At 40.8% G+C, this 16,709-nt stretch overlaps 2 protein-coding genes across 4 annotated transcripts in view; one reads left to right on the plus strand and one right to left on the minus strand.

Moving 5' to 3' along the window:
- The first annotated feature begins 483 nt into the window (after window positions 1-483).
- Window positions 484-6,544, plus strand: ing1 (inhibitor of growth family, member 1). The gene is made up of 2 exons (XM_006639163.3): window positions 484-1,010; window positions 3,873-6,544. The coding sequence occupies exons 1-2, from the start codon at window positions 875-877 to the stop codon at window positions 4,577-4,579; spliced, it is 843 nt and encodes a 280-aa protein (XP_006639226.2). The 5' UTR covers window positions 484-874; the 3' UTR covers window positions 4,580-6,544.
- A 5,021-nt stretch (window positions 6,545-11,565) lies between these two features.
- The window catches only part of LOC102684029 (ankyrin repeat domain-containing protein 10), a 46,797-nt gene continuing 41,653 nt past the window's right edge, over window positions 11,566-16,709 (minus strand). For all 3 annotated transcript variants that reach the window (XM_015364152.2, XM_069178980.1, XM_015364149.2), the window contains one exon: window positions 11,566-12,765. In XM_015364152.2, coding sequence (XP_015219638.2) covers window positions 12,281-12,765 — 485 coding nt within the window. In that variant the 3' untranslated portion in view covers window positions 11,566-12,280. The remainder of the gene's footprint in view (window positions 12,766-16,709) is intronic.

Here is a 16,709-nt window from a genome sequence, read left to right on the forward strand (position 1 = left end):
GGCGAAATTGCCCGCTTGCCAGTTCTGTCACTTAAACAAAATTTCTCCGACTCTCAACCCTTACGTTCAAACCGATATCTTTTTTTTTCCTATAACTTTCTTTTTTCAGCATAACGTGACGCTACCCAGCACATCCTTCACAACCCATAAAGTAGAAGCAGGCACGCGAACAGAGAAAATAGCGTAAACATGTAGAAATAAGACTCCCAGGCACGAAAAAAAAAGGCGGCTTTGAAGAGGGCATATTTGCTGAAGTAGGCTACTTCGAGCTCTTGTCAGGCAGCTTGTTGAAAAGGTGCCCCCCCATTATTCCCAAACACGCAGGGAGGTGGGCATGTATGCCCTATTTTTTTTATGAACACGTTATTGAAAACGAATACCGGAATCGTGGTATCTAGTGTTACGGGGGTCCAATTCGGAGCCGAGCCTGGGCTCATGAATATGCAGATGCGCTGGCCGGAGCCGCGCCTGCGCACTGCGCGCCCGAGTGTTTCCCAAGTGTTTGAAACTGGTATTTGGTTTTCCACGTTGGATCAAGTGCAGGGGCAACACAGGTACTAGTCGCCGTGGGTTTGTTTTTTTCGCCGAAAAGAGAAGCAGAAGGAATTCCCACACTACGGTGCTTGATTTGTGTTGGGGTTTTTTTTTTCCATATTTGAACCTCTCCTCTGTTTGGGAGAGGAGGACTTTACAAACGTAAGTGACCCCATAGGCTGTTGCCTGACAGCCATTCAATCTGTTTCTGCGCTGCAGCGAAGGATATTTTGATCTTTCTGCCGTCCTCCTCACCCCCCCCAAAAAAAAACAACTAACAACAAAGCAAATGTAGGTTTTCCTGGATTTCGGCGGAGTCTGATTTACTGGGAGGATAAAAATGCTGAGCCCTGCCAACGGCGACCCGATCCACGTTGCTAACTATGTGGAGGAGTATTTAGACTTGGTCGAATCGTTGCCTTTCGACTTGCAGCGAAATGTGTCGCTGATGAGGGAAATCGACGCTAAATACCAAGGTAAGCTTCTGATTTATTTTTATTTTTTTTTTAGCGCAGTTTGTTCAGTAATTTCCTCCGACCCCGGCTGAAAGCAGCCTTCAATTGCGAACAGCGGTCTAAATCGTCAAAACCGCGGGGCGGAACAAAAGATTGCCAAGCTTTTAAAAATGCAGTTTTCTCGAAACAGCCAAATGCTACGCTGTTAAATAAAAGAGCGAAGAAGCGTTAACTTTATGTGGGTGAATGCTCCCTGCGAAATCGTATTTTCAAGAGCTGGAACAACAAAGTGAAGATTAAGCACAACAGCATTTAGGAATGTACAGTGTTCGTGGTGGCTGTTGGTTGTATAAAATTGGTGTTTGTACTGCTGGGGTAGGGATTTTACTCCCCTTTTCCTTTAAAAAAAACATCCGATTGTCAGTTTTAACATCGATTTCGACCGTCACGTACGATTTTACAGTTGTTTACGTCAATTTATAGCAACTTGGGATTTTAAAGCAGTTATTTAAAACTGGTTTTACTTCCTATGTTTTCACGACTGTCATTATCATTAGAAGTTTAAAGAAAATCGACTCAAAGCAGGAAAGATGGGCTCATGAGCTTTTGAAAGCACGTATAGGGGGTTATTTAAAGCCGCGTTTTAAAAATCGGTAGTAGAAGAGTAAGGTATTACTACAGTGATGCAAATCTTACATGTAGATTCAGCGCGCCCAGTCTTGTGGAAGATTGTTTTTCATATGAAAACAAGCAAAACATAATGCTTCCCTTATAGTTTAGAAAACTGCACGGTTTTTAAAAGACTTGTGTTCGCCGAAGAGATACCGTATTTATAGCCACAGTCTTATTGAGATTTTTTTTGTCTGAACCGGTTAAGATGGTCCGGAAATTCACTTTTTATTGAAAGACCGAGCGGTTTTGAAGGCAAGGGAACTGTTTTACTTAGTGTTTATGCATTTCATATCCTCATTAAAAGGCAGTTTTTACAGCGGTTATGCTACATTTGTGGTCTAGACGTGCAGTATACTCCCTTTTCTCCGTGACTGCGCTCACCGCGCTTGGCGACAGTGTCGTCTTTGGCCCTTTAATATACACCGGGTATATTTGCATATTAGGCGTTGCTCGAGTTCTCGCTTCGTGATGATTGGAGGGAAAGCGTAACCCAGCCCCTCCTTCGCCTAGCGTCTGTCATGATTGGTTGTAGTGTTTATTTGATCGTACGCGACCGCCCAGTGTTGCGGCGCATTAAATGGAGGAGGTCACTGGACAGTTGAGGTTTCAATTGGCTGAATTATTGCACTAGGAGGCGGTGCTTGACTGTTCCTCGAGTGCCTATTGGTACAAGTTGACTGACGATCAAGTATCTCGCTCTGCCCTTTTCCCGAAAGAACAATGGGTTTCCTCAGGATTAGGGGAGGGTTCAGTCTCCTTTGCAAGCTGTTAACAGCGCTTAACCGCACTCCATACTTCCTTTCGTGTCTTTTCCTTTGATGAGGTTTTGCTGCAGACATGGTTACTCTTTATGGTTGTATTTTAATCACGTGTGCCGCTAAACACCGTTGCAGAAAGGCTTTCCTTTCAGATAATTTATTTGTACGTTGTCCTTATAATCGTCACAGCCGAGGTGCTTGAGCAGTTTTTACACTTCAGATATTCCCAACAGTTTAAGAAGCCAATGCGGTGTCTGCGACAGGTTTCTTTGAATACTATGCATGCAGGTAGCGGACTAATGTGAAGTCCATTTGTAGGGCATTTGACCACCGTGCGCAGCCTGTCCGGCCCGGAGGCTCTGTGGCTTCCTGTATCCAGAATTCTGCAGGACTCGTCCAGGAGAAAGTCAGTCAACTCACACCTGGCTGGTGGAGGTGGAAAACGCCGTCTTAGGCGTCGCTGCCGAAATGTCTTGTCAATGCTAGATCGTCAAAACGGGTGACCGAGAAGACCCCGACAAGTGATTAACATCAAGGTCATGCCCATTTAACTGCTGGGCGACCACACGCGTTCTGTGGACAGAAGCAGTGTCATTCTGGAAGAGACACAACCTGCAGGGGTGAAGATAATCATTCAGTGCCATTAAACAGAGACTGGCGTACTGATCTCCAGGTTTAAACACTGCTGGGGGACTGTACTGAATAGCGCCTTCATCTGTTCAGATCGGTGGCCACTGGTCTCTCACACCTGCTGTGCCAGGTGTGATGAGTGGTATCTGCTGTTGTAGCTCATTGTTTGTGCTAGTGCCTGGAGAACAGCAGTGGAGCAGCCTGTCCATTCGAACTGGAAGATGTCAGTTCAGCCCTCAGCATCACTTCCTTTAGACAGAAGTACTGTAGTGTTTTTACAGGGAAATGGGCTGAAGGAGGGTTTATAGTGGGTTTTATTCCTTCCATAAAATGAAGGAATCTCTAATTAGATTAAGACACAGGTATGTTTATATATATATGTGTGTGTATATATGTCTTTTTAATATTGTCCTTTATGTTAGGAATGCGTACTTGATTTTACAGAAAACATTTGACAAGCTATATGACAAGCAGCTACTCATTACATTGAAAGGAGTGTGAATTTGGGGTGCTTTGAGTGAATTTAAAAGCATTTTTTTAAGTGTCTTTAATGTAAACATACAATACCAGTATAATATACATCAGATGTTAACCTGCGTTAGATTAGATTAACCTTTACTGTGGCCTAAACCACCCATAACTCTTAACTCCTCTTCAACAGGTTGTGAGCTCTATGTATAACACCCTATAAATGCGTGAACGGCTGTCATCCATTTCTGCAGTGTTTTTACATGGCCGGCCCTAAGCTGTGACTGACATCACATGACCTCAGGATGCCTGTCTGTCTGTGTTGCTTATGTCTGTTGTTTTCTGGGTGTTTCAGAGATCCTGAAGGAGCTGGATGAAATCTATGAGAAGCACAAGAAAGAGGGAGATCCGGTGCAGAAGAAGAGACTGTTGCACTGCATCCAGAGAGCACTGATCCGCAGCCAAGAGCTGGGGGACGAGAAGATCCAGATTGTCAGTCAGATGGTGGAGCTGGTGGAGAACAGGAGCAGGCAGGTGGAGGGTCACGTGGAGTTTCTGGAGGCCAGCCAGGAGCCCAGCGAGAGCCTGGTGGTCCCGGGCAAGACGACCCAGGAGAAATCGAGAAGCGAGACAGTGGGTGCCAACGAGAAGTCCAGCAACAAGAGGTCCAGGAGGCAGAAGAACAACGAGAACCGAGAGAACGCCAGCAACAACCTGGATCACGGGGACGAGATCGGCACGGGGACCCCCAAGGAGAAGAAGGCCAAGGCGTCGAAGAAGAAGAAGCGGTCGAAAGCCAAAGCCGAGAGGGAGGCCTCTCCTGCCGACCTGCCCATCGACCCCAACGAGCCCACTTACTGCCTGTGCAACCAGGTGTCGTATGGGGAGATGATCGGCTGCGACAACGACGAGTGTCCCATCGAATGGTTTCACTTCTCCTGTGTGGGACTCAACCACAAGCCCAAGGGCAAGTGGTACTGCCCCAAGTGCAGGGGGGAGAACGAGAAAACCATGGACAAGGCTCTGGAGAAATCGAAGAAGGAAAGAGCTTACAACAGGTAGTGAGTTACCCACCAGGGTCCTGGGCAGAGACTAAGTCGAGACGCGCGTTTTCACGGTGAGGGTCGTTGTTCAGCGGGGCAGGGGGCTGGAAGGGTTGGGGGATGGCGCTTTTGTCCAGAGGTTCCTAGTTGGTCAAGCCTTTCCCTGTAACCTCACAGGTGCCGGAGAAAAGGAATGGGAGGGGGCAAGTCTATCAGTTAATCAAAACAGCAGCAGTGTTAGTATCTTGAACGCCTCGGCGAAGAGTGAACGAAGAATCCTGCAACCTGGAGTTTGCCCATTTTGATTCCGGGGTGTGCCGCTCGCCCGCTCGGGAGTTTCCGCCTCTGAAATGCCTAAAATGACCCAGGGTTCGGTTGCAGAAGAGCAGACCAGGGGATTCCCAGCTTGCCTTGCTGCAGTGACTCCTTCCGGTGACAGACTGCCAGCAGGGGCTGTGGGATTCAATGATCGGCACTGAAGCTTAGCTATTTCTGCTCTGCTTCTGCAAGGTGAAGTGACCTGCATTTCATCAGCACCTTCCAGAGGACATTTCCTTTGGCCGAGTTTGGGTGTAAAAGGACAAGTAGGGTAACAATTTGGCGATCCAAAATACCAGTATAAAAGGAAGCAAATTCAAAAAGCAAGCAGTATTTGGCAACTTTTTCAAGATTTGGGGGGAAAAAATGATTTTTTTGGGGGAAAAAAGAGATGTGGATTCTAAAACAAGCTTGATTCCTAACATTGTCTTCCACATGCTACTGTTTGTATTAATTAATTAGATCTTCCCTCCTCTGAGTAGATGTTAAGCTGTGATTCACTGTATTTTCTTTTGTCACAGGAGTGCTTTCACTTTTTAAAGAAATATTTACAAAGCAATAATTCCACACCAACACCAATCTTTTTTCTTTTCTGTTCTAAAAAAGCGTACCGAGGAGTTAAATTATTTTGAAATGCCAACACTGTTATGAAGTGGTTTCTGCAAATCTGTCTAACTTCAACTATTGCTGCATTTGTGGTCAGTATTTTTTTTTTAAATAAATTTGAGTTAACCCACCTTTGCATTTTCCTTTCCCCGGTGTTGAACAACCAGTTCAGACTTTAGCCTTACCACACCAACAGCTAAGATTTACTCATGACAAGTAAACATCCAAAGGCAGAGCAGTCAGACCATTTGCCTGTGCTGTCCTGTGTAGGACAGGAGAGGTTAGGAACGAAGTTGAGTCCCTGAAGGTTTGCTCTTTTTTCAGCGCCGTGTGGGTGAGTAGGGGAGCAGTACATCAGTATTTCTGAGTGCGTTTGGGGGATTACCTCATTATTTTGTCATAATCGAAAAGGAAATCCAAAGGGTACTTGTAGAGACTACAATTTTTTGTCCCTGACACTATTTAGCCAGGCAGATAAAGAAAATGAAATGAAGAATGCACTCCTTTATTTCTTTTTTCCCCGAATAAGCGCTGCTTATTTTCGGGGTCTTGAGCAAGACTGTATTTTCTCGTTTGTGACTAGTCCTGCTTAGGCAAGTGAACAAAAAATAAACATCTAGGAAGTGAAGATATGAATAACACCCCTTTAATTTAATGAAAAGATCTCTTGTAGATTGCAAAGCTATAATCACTTAATTTTTAAAGCTGTAGCTTTTATGGGTTTTCTACAAAAAATGAAAGAAAATGTTGCAGCAATAATTTTATGTTGAAGGTTTTATTGTAGGATGTTTTTCCTTATTTCCTTGCACACTATTTCTTTTTTATTTTTAATGTGAATTACATGAGTATCGATATGTTGTTTTTTTAAATTTAGGACTTAGGACTTCAAATATTTTCTGTAATATTGAAAAGAATATTGGTATAATTAAAAAAGTACATTTTTGCACTTCTGTGTTTTTAAAGTCCAGCTGGAAGCATTGTGTGTAATTTGAGTTACGAGCGCTTTAGTATTCAAAATGTACAGATGTGATACTATAATTAAAAATATCACTTTATGAAATGTTGTCTCTGCTCTGTATTTTTCTCTGAGGGAGTTTCTCTGAAGTTCTGAAAATCCAGTCTTCAGGCTCTGTACTGGAGTCCACCAGACAGCAGTTGAAGCAGACTGTAGGTAAAATTAGGCCACAAACTCTACAAGTCTTTGGAAAATTATAGATTGTGATGCATCTTCAGGACAAATGAAAATCATGGTTATTAGATCTATAGCAACTAAAAGCAAGCCCATATCTGGATCTTCTTAAGTGCAGTAAAGCAAACATTCTTCTTTTGAAACGTCTTCCTAAAATTATAAATGGTCTTTTCCTTTCAAAATGATTAGGCTCCTTAAAACACCTTTAAATACAACTTTGTATAAACCACAAATCAGAGCCAGGCAGCACACGATGGACAATTTTGTCCTGCAGGCTGTTTATTTCAGGGTGTTCCTGATCCCCCTTAAGTGCTAGCGAGGCGTAGGAGGACTGATTCACATTAATCTCCTGAACTACAGGGAATCTCAGAGCCAGGGTTGAGACCAGGCCAGATCAGTCGCGTAGTGGGGTTTAGTGCCATATGTACAGTGGAGTTCTCATAACATGCATAGTATGGACACACAACACCACACAATTGTAGACAGTACATTGCAAAACGGTACTAATAGTAACAACCAGAACAATAAATTCATTATAGAGAACGATAACTATGTGGAAGTGGAAAAAAAAACATGGCAATTCAAGTCAAAAGTACATAGTGCAGAGGTGCGTTGACTTCTGAGGCATTACACAGTTAGCTGTTAAGGATGTGTGCTGCAGTAGGGCAGAAGCTGTGCTGAAGGCTAGCGGTCTGTGCTTTAATTGTAGGGTCCTTGCCAGAGCGCAGGGAGGAGAAGTTTGTGGCCAGGATGGTTGGGGTCCTGAATGATGGATTAGGCTTTATAACCACAGCAGACGGTGTGAATCTCACCTAAGAAAATGTCGCCTTTTAGTAATATTCTTTAATATGGTTGGACAAGGAGGATGCAGCCCCTTCCTGTGCTTTCGTGAAAGACGTGGATTCTGTGATGAGTGGTCCTGCTTCACAGAGGTGCGCAGAGCTCACACAAAGTGCTTCGGCTTGTTTGCTAATCCATCTACTCCTGATGTGCGCTGCGTGATTTACAAATGCTGTGGATTCGCTTGGAACCTCAGAGGAACCAAGAATGTCAGCATTTTTCTGACTGTTTTTTCTTTTAAAAAGAAGTCCTGTATCCCTGGTTAGGAGTTCTTACATTTTTGTGAGCAACTTTTTTCTTTCAGAAAGAACATTAAAATGTCCAAACGCAGAACACAGCTGTCTGATGCACATCTTACTGCAATCAAATGCTCAGGCCATGAAGCACAATATCAACCAACTGACAAGACAGGGCTGTTTAGCAGGTGTCTGACAAATTCAATCTGACAGACCAACTATAAAATTAAAATTTTCCCTAAGAAATTTAAATCTAATGTTTTTAGAAACATCTTCAGTGACATTAGTGGTATGAGCATCCCATGAGAATTTGAAAAACACAAAAACGAGTGCGAGACCCCTAGCCCTAGTGTCCCTATGTCTCCCTCTAGTGGGTTATACCTGCAGACACAGCTCCAAGAGACAGCTGCTGTGCAAGACAGGATTATTGTAAAACAAAGGTAGATCACTGTCACAATTATTTGATAATGACACTTATTGAGAAGATACACTTCTGGAATCAATCTATTCACAACAAGTCACACAGCTTTGGGATTTGTTCAGAGAGATAAGAATGTCCTGTGTAATTCACCAAATGTGGATATAAGGTACAGGCTAGTAAAATGTAATGTATTTCGAAGTATTCTTCCTTCAGTAGAAAACCGCACTCTGTGATCTGGAAAGAAACAAATATGAACAGGATCTTTATCCATGTTATTTCTCTCTTTACATTTCGCACCTTTGGTACTTTGATGGTGTTTATTACAAAATGTTGAGCATATGGTATGATAACTGATTTTGTAAATGGTTTTGCGCTGTAGGAATCTGAAACATATGTACGACAGCTGACATATTGCTACAGCTTTAAAACCCAAAATATTTACATTCTCAATTTACTCGGTAATATGTTGTTAGGTCATTGAAAATTAAATCTACAGTTTTTCAAGATATGTGGGAACCCGAATCACATGAGTCATGAATAAAGAATCAGATCTCAGGTGAAACTTTGGATGTTTTCATTTTGGATCAAACCTGGAGTATTTTATATTGTGGTTTAAAATCATAGAAATATGCCATTGGATTATCAAAAAATCCATGTGATCTTACAATAATGAAAATACAAAAAATATAATGGATCTTAAAATCCTATTCTGGCTTTTATGACTAACAGCTAATGACATCTGGGATTTTGTGGATAGTCCTGTTTCTAAATAATCCCTTTTGTTGATGTCTCAAGATGCAAAGTAAGAGTGAATGGGTGACTATCAGATGTGTTTGAGGTAAAGACTGGCATCAAACACAGAGACTGCCTGTCCCTATTGCTATTCAATTTAGTGTTAGAAAGACCCATAAGGAAAGTCACAGAAATGGAAACAGGAATTAAGTTTGGCAGAAAGATCAATATTTTAGCCTACGCAGATGATGTAGTCCTCATATGACAAAGCGAACAAGAATTAAGAGACATGACAAGGGTTTTAGTGAAGGAGGGCAAAGGAGTGGGTCTAGAGATCAATGTTGATAAAACTAATACCTCCCTGTAAGTAGATGAGGAAATACAAGTGCATCTGTGGAAGCAGAGGCAATGTCCTTCGGGAAAGTGGAAGATTTTAAGTATTTGGGAGGAGAAGTTCAAGAGAAAAATAGTATAGAGGGAGAAATAGCGAAAATTCAGGCTGGAAATAGATCAAGATTTGCTATGGGGTAAACGATGAAGTAAAAACTGCTGTCATGACCAACAAAAATTCGGATTAACAGTACAAGACATTAATCCAGCTAATAATACTGCAAGGTTCAGAGTTTAGGACTCTCCCTAAAAAGATGGAGAGGAAACTCATGGGTTTGGAAAACAGTGTCTTAAGACAGATTTAAGAACCAGTGAAAGAAAATGGAGAAGAAGGAAAAACAGATAATTAAAATAGCTTTATAAGGACCCTGATATTGTAACTACTGTCAAAAGAAGACTACGGTGATATGGCCATGTAATGAGAAGAGATCAAGACCTAATAAAAGAGGTAGTAGGACAAAATATTGTACGCATGGGTGTACACTAAACTTACACTGCAATTTGACTTATCGCGCCCTGGGAGACAGAAATAGTTAATATAAACCACAAAGACAGAACTAACAAAAATAAGAAACCTAAAAACATGAATCGTCTTCGGAGTCAGGTTAATCCACTTTCCAAAAATAGTCCTCCCAGCTACAGCAGCGGAAAATAAAAGACTTTACTAGTTATTACTCTTATGTTTTTAACAGTTTTTCGAGAAGAATTTGATGCAACAACAACTGGTTTTAGAGAAAATTTCTCTTTGAGATTGATTTGTACACCAGAAAGCCATTAGACGTCTTGTTCAGTAATCGATAGAAATATTTCATACTGTATGCAATTGCCCGACACGGCGTAACAGACGAAATGTAAAAATGTTTTAGTATTGCAGCGAACGGCCCTACACCCTTGTTTCACCAGGTGGACTGCAGCACAAAGCAGGACAGAGACAGGAGCCCTAGTTCCTGCACCAGGGGGTTTATTGTCCTTTAGTTTAATGCGGGAGTGCTGCCAAGAGAGAGAGAGAGATAAAAGGAAACACAGAGACAGAGGGGTCGCAGTCTACCGTAACAAGACTTGTCGAAAGGAAAATGGGGGAACCTTCTCCTACAGGGCGATGCAGGAGGAAAAAGACTCAGTCAAGGTCAAGTTTGAGAGGAAGCGGGACGGTACAGCACGTTTCAAGTGTCTTTTTCAACCTAGTTTAGCGCTCTACAACGCTATATATATACATCCTTGGTAGGTTAGTCCTTTTCCAGTGTACGTGAAAGAAGCGCTATTTATGCTGTAACCGGGGTAACGCCGTAAAAAGCTTAGTTCCCTTATTAATCTTACGTAAAGATCGGTGGGATAAGAGATAACAAAAGGACGTCTTCTTGTTTCCTGTCATTTAAACCCTTGCCTCAAGCAAAAATGGTAACCGTGGCTCAGATGTAATTTTAAAGCCTGCCTTTTCAGGGCTTGATTGTGGCTCAGTAGGCCTACAGTATGAGGTTTAGAATAGAGTTGGTGCTCATACACGGCTGAATATTGTAGTGTTTCATTTTCGGCCACGCCTGGGGTTGGCGGCTGTGCCCCTTTTCTGCTCTCAAAAAGCGCTTCTGGAAATCACATTTGTAAGTAACCATGTATTTTTACTGTACATATCAGCTCCATTCCAGATGTTCAAAAGCGTCACCGTTAATTTGATGGTATTTAAATATTAAGAAGTTAATTTAAGGTGTTGAGTGATAAGAGGTTATGTGACCGTGATTGTGGCGTTTTAGTCTTCCAGTAAAAAAAAGTACACGTTAACGGTACTTTTGTTTTGTTACCTATCGTCATTTTAATTAGTATATAACTGTAAAAAATCCAACCATGGTATTTACACGTCTCGAACCTTTATCTTCGTGGAGATAAATAATTTCTGATCATTTTAGTAAATCCGACTTGCAAAATGCACTGCAGGTATCATTGAACACGGTTAGCTTTCACAGTGTGAAACTAAATCAGTATGCAATTCAGCTGTTACAAAAACATACCTAGTATACGGAATGTTTTTTTTTTCAGTTGCCAGTAGGTTAAGACATATTCTAAAATAAAAATACATTTTGCAAAAGCTCCCCGTTTTAAAAACGGTTGCTTGTCCCTTTAAAGTATTATGGTCGTTATTCCTCTGCATTTGATTATCGAGCCGAAGATCTTAATTGCCACTTAGAATAGACCTACATGTGAAGAACGAGCTATGAAGTCTTCATAGTCAAGATTCAAAGAGACCTAGAATTAACATTTTAAAATGAAAAAACAGAACATTGGGAATAATGTTTATTATATTCAAACAATGAAAACGGATACAGAAGTCATACAAAAAGGAATGCAAGGACACCACCCATTCTATAAAAGCGAGCATAACCAAACATCACAACATAGAACCATTTTAAGTGCGGGAACATAAATGTATCTCATTTAATGCTTAAAAAAAATCTGCATAAATGGAAGCAGTATCTCAATTAATCTAGAAATGCTTGTATTGCAAGTGATAACTGCAGCTATTTGAGTCAGTGTTGGCACAAAAAAAAATCGTATTCAGTCCAAACTTTCGATTCACCTTTTCCATACTTAAACCACAGCATCCAGAGTCATCGCGTTCACACTTGTGAATAGTTAAATCAAAACCACTCAAAGCATTTAAATCATACATTTCAATGACCATAGCGTTGATAAACCAAATAAAGCGTCTCATTTTACGTTGATGTCCCTTTTATGCTGGATTTCAGCGATTCGAATTCCCTTATCTTCGAAACAGAACTACTCTATAAAATAAATGAGATCTTAAAAAAAAAAAGCCCGCCAAAACTTCCCTTTTGTAACTAGGGAGGTTGGCTTGTGTTTGTTTCTTTTTACTCTTTACGCGTCAGCCATGTAAGTCAGTTGAAGCACTGCCCTAGTAAAGGAACAACGACATCTTAACCGCAAGGTCAAGAAGGGATGACAGACTAGTCATGGAGGTGACTGACTGGCTGCTTTTTAAGAGCCGTGGTAAAGGTGCAGCGTGCTGAAGACCGCGTGATCATACCGCTGCTCCACTTTCATCGATCGGCTGTGCTCCACCTGGCTGCTGGCTTCAGGTATGTTCTCCGCGGTGTCTCCAAACCCGTGGTAATGTCCGTATTGTAGACTGTCGCCAAGATCCCCTGGCTCCGGATTAGACGCTGCCCAAGAAGGCCTATGAGCCACACAGCTGCTGGGGCTTCCGCCCAGATGCAGAGATCCGCACATATCGGAGGGCTTCGAGCGGGTTTCGGCATCGGAGCCGGGGTGGGAGAGGAGGACGGGCGATCCGTTCCCAGCGGAACCGATCAGCGCCGGCCCCCATTCGGGGGGAGAGCCATTCACCACGCCTGGAATTGGCTTGACATTCCCTCCGTTGGCTTGGGGTGGGTGGAAGAGCCCCTTCGCAGCGAATCCGTTGCCCATCAGATCTCCCCCCGGCACGCCACCGTTCCTCAGGCCTGTGGGCACAGGAACACCGGCCGTTCAAGAACAGAAGCGGATCAATCGCATTCATCTTAAAACACGAGGGGCACGTGGCTGCATATCGCGACACCTCAGGAGTGTCAATTAATTGGATTGCAAGCCTGAAGGACCACTCGGGAGATGATTAAATGGCAGTGGGCTAAGATACAAACATTTCCATCAGGGCGTCGGGAGTTCAACAGGGCAAGGTTACATCAGAGGCCTACAGTCTGGATTTTAGTTCTGGTTTTCACAGTATCCAATTTAAAAATGATAGTTTTTTAATTTGTTGCTCATTTTAAGAGCTGTCAAATAAGCATCCAAGACTATTCAGCAACTTTCAGTTTGACTGCTTTAGTTTTTTTGTAACCTGTCGTGCCCATTTGTGGTCCAAATTCAAAGAGTTAGTTTTCCCATCATCCATCTCAGCTGCACCAGGATTTCTATATTAAGTTGCATTCATGAAAATGTGCCTTCATTCACTTTACATTCAAGGAGTTCCTGCACTGTTGTTTTACTGTTCTTAAAGGCAAACTTATAGGCAAAATCAATAAATTGGCTAACAGATCCAGATTCCTTGTTAATATTATTGAACACTGTTGCATCTTCAGCACAGTGGGTAAAAAATCCATTTGGAACTATTCTGGTGACAGCCCTTAAAGGAATAATGGGTTCTTTGGGCTGTTACTACATAAAACAGTTTTCACTTTACAAGAGAATCATCTAATTCCTTTTTGGGAAGACTTTCCAAGAAGAGTTTTCTCAACTACTGATCCACATCAAACCTATGCTATTTTCCGTTTTCATCAGCAGTCCTGGGAAAGTTTAAAATACACCTTTGACATCTATAGTTATTTATAATATTTATAAGGAAGAAAAGGCATGATATTTTGGGCCTTTTTTACAGCTATCAACAACGTCACACAACGAAACGTAACATTTTCATAAGAGGTCTCCATATTGTTGAAATGGATAACATGTCTAAAATATGCTGAGAAGGGTTTTAGGTATTTTAGAATTAATCTAATGACATTTGATTAAGGATCAATTAAATTTCTAGTGCACTTACTAACTAAAACTTACATTAACTAAAGATACATTGAATGTGTCAAGGGCAAGAACCTTGAAATCATGTGAAAGTTTTCTTAAATTTAAAATAGTTTTAATTTGTTTTAAAGCAATGTTAAATGTAGTTTTAGAATTTATATAAATCTATTACTTGAAATCACTTCACATATATGAATAGAATATTAAAAATATTTATCAAAAAAGGCTGTAGTACTTACATATAATTGTGTAATCCTGTGACAAAATTAGCCTTCCTCAAGCAAACGCTAGTCCACAATCAAAAGATTGATATAAATGTATAGATGCAATTCCGCACAACACACAGTAGAGGGCGCAACTCAACAATGAATGTTCTAATAGGTAAGTATGAAGTAAAATGTGAAGCTACTTTCTGTAGTTTTTTATTTGGTTTTTGAGGATTAAGACCACATACCTATTTAGTACTAATACCAGACATAGACATTATTCGCTGTTCCTCCCTTCTACACATCTTGTGAATTCATCTTCGTATTTGAAAGTGGTTATGTTTAAAAAACATCTTTAGACATCTGGACCTCTAACTAGGGGTGGAGAGGAGAGGGGTAATCAAAGTAAATTATCCCCTTATTATAGAAACTGATTAAGAAAGGGTTTTTGACATAAAAAGACCAACTCCAAACACATGCACTTCATTTTACAGTGGTTCATGTTCTTTTCAATTTATACTGAATAAATCCTTTAAATGCTAAACATTGTTTCATCCACCCACATGTAAGTACTGCAGTAAGTACAGCACTTTGACAAGTTTGGAATTTTCAGTATAATATCCTAGTGCTTTAAAAAAATGTTGCCATTTTATTTAACAATTATTAGCAAAGACTGGGAAAATATAAAATAGGTTAAAAATTACAACTTTATTACTATTACCATTTCATATTACTAGTAATCTGAATGTCATTAAATGCCATTACATAGCTTGACTTTTTCATCCACAATTCCCTAGCAGATCCTCTCCATTTAAATATTGGGAAAGACAGCTCTACATCGGGGAGGTGCAGTGAAAAATGTCATCTTCAACAATAGAAAAATTAAATATTAGAGCAACTTTGATGTGACTACTTAAAGAAATCAGGTGTTCACTTTACCCACTTGGTAGAGCGAATGGTGAAATAAATCATCCATTTCCTAATCGCTTTATCCAATACAGGGAGCCAGAGCCTATCATGGCAAGCAATGTGCACAAGGCAGGGTACGCCCTGGATGGGACACCAGTCCATCACAGGACAGGGGCAGACACACACACCAGGGCCAATTTTCCCAGAAGCCAGCTGACCTACCAGTATGTCTTTGGACTGTGGGAGGAAACCCATGCAAAGGCAAGGAGAACATACAAACTCGATGCAGATAAGAGTCCCAGGTCCGGAATTGAACCCGGAGCCCCAGCACTGCAATGCTAACCTCTGCAACCAGAAGTGATGGAGAACCTGAAGCATTGGACAGAGCATAGAAGTCTGCTTCATTGCAAGAGGCACCCAGAATACTGGTGATTGGGCTGTTTCGTGTGCCATGGTATCGGTCAACATATCCTTGCGTTAGCAACATAACTAGTCTCCATGATCCGCCAAAACTGTCTCCCCCCCCCCCCCCCCAAAAAAAAGAATTTGTACAAAAAAAACAGGATTAAATGTTCCCATTACCACAAGTAAAAGGAAATCCAGTCTGTGTTGGGGTCTTCAGTTTCAGAAAGATAAAACCTAAAGTAGCTCATACATACACCTTTAGATAAACATATAAAAATTGTCTGCATATCAAAGGACAGTGCAGCAAATCAGCCCACATACAGCAGTGTAGAAACACTTGTAAGTAAGCATACACTTGCAGCCACCCAATCTGGTTCTCAATGTGTTTTACATTTAATAGTTTTTTACAAGTACAAAGCGTTTTAATTGGAAGCCCACATGCTGTACATTGGAACTAATGCAGTTAAGTGATAAATATGTTATAGGTGAAATATCATTACTAGTGACCAAAATCAGAACACCCAGTATTTAAAGCTGCAAGCTATAACTTCATGCATGCAAAACTGGAAAGTATTCAGTAACAAATCATTGATTTATTGTGCACATTATCAGAGACAAAGTTATTGTAACTTACATGCAATAAAAAGTTTCTCTGCTTCCAAAACAGATGTTGTAGATTGCTTTATCATAGACATGTAACTAAATTTCATGTCATGTCTTTATTAGCACTTTAAAATACATAGTATGTACATTAATATATTGACTATAGAAACTATTATGTAAGAGAATTTAAAATTTTCCCTTCATTACACAACACTAGTAATGTGCAACCTAGTTGCAAGAAACATTTTTCCCTCTAAAATGAATTATGTTAATGAAAATCATTATTCAGAAATGACTCTGAAGCCTGATCATCAACAAAGTTTATCTACAGTAACCTGCTTAATCTAACAGAGCAATGAAATCAGAATCACTAGTACCAGTTTACAATGCTATAAAGACTTTGATGAACTAAATTGGATGTTAAAAGAGAAGATTACTTTTTTCCATTCATTAACATGCATGCTTTGACTACCCTGGAATAGAAAATACTTTTTAGGAATATGATTTAGGTATTCAAAGTCATTAAAGGAATTCACAAAGTGAACCTAAACAACTAGTTCAGCTTCAGCAATGAATCTAGAGAAAGAGGACACAAATGGAAATACAAGTGTATTTAGGACAGAATATAGGAACCATCTCTTACATTAGCAAGTCTGTAGAACAAACTACCTCACCACAGAAAATCAAAGTTAATGGAATTTGTCAGAAGATAGTTTGAGAAGAAAAGAGTCTTTGTATCACTCAGTGGCAACCAAAAAGCTGTTTTGAAA

Source organism: Lepisosteus oculatus, chromosome 15 (genome assembly GCF_040954835.1).
Source record: "Lepisosteus oculatus isolate fLepOcu1 chromosome 15, fLepOcu1.hap2, whole genome shotgun sequence".
NCBI lineage: Eukaryota > Metazoa > Chordata > Actinopteri > Semionotiformes > Lepisosteidae > Lepisosteus > Lepisosteus oculatus.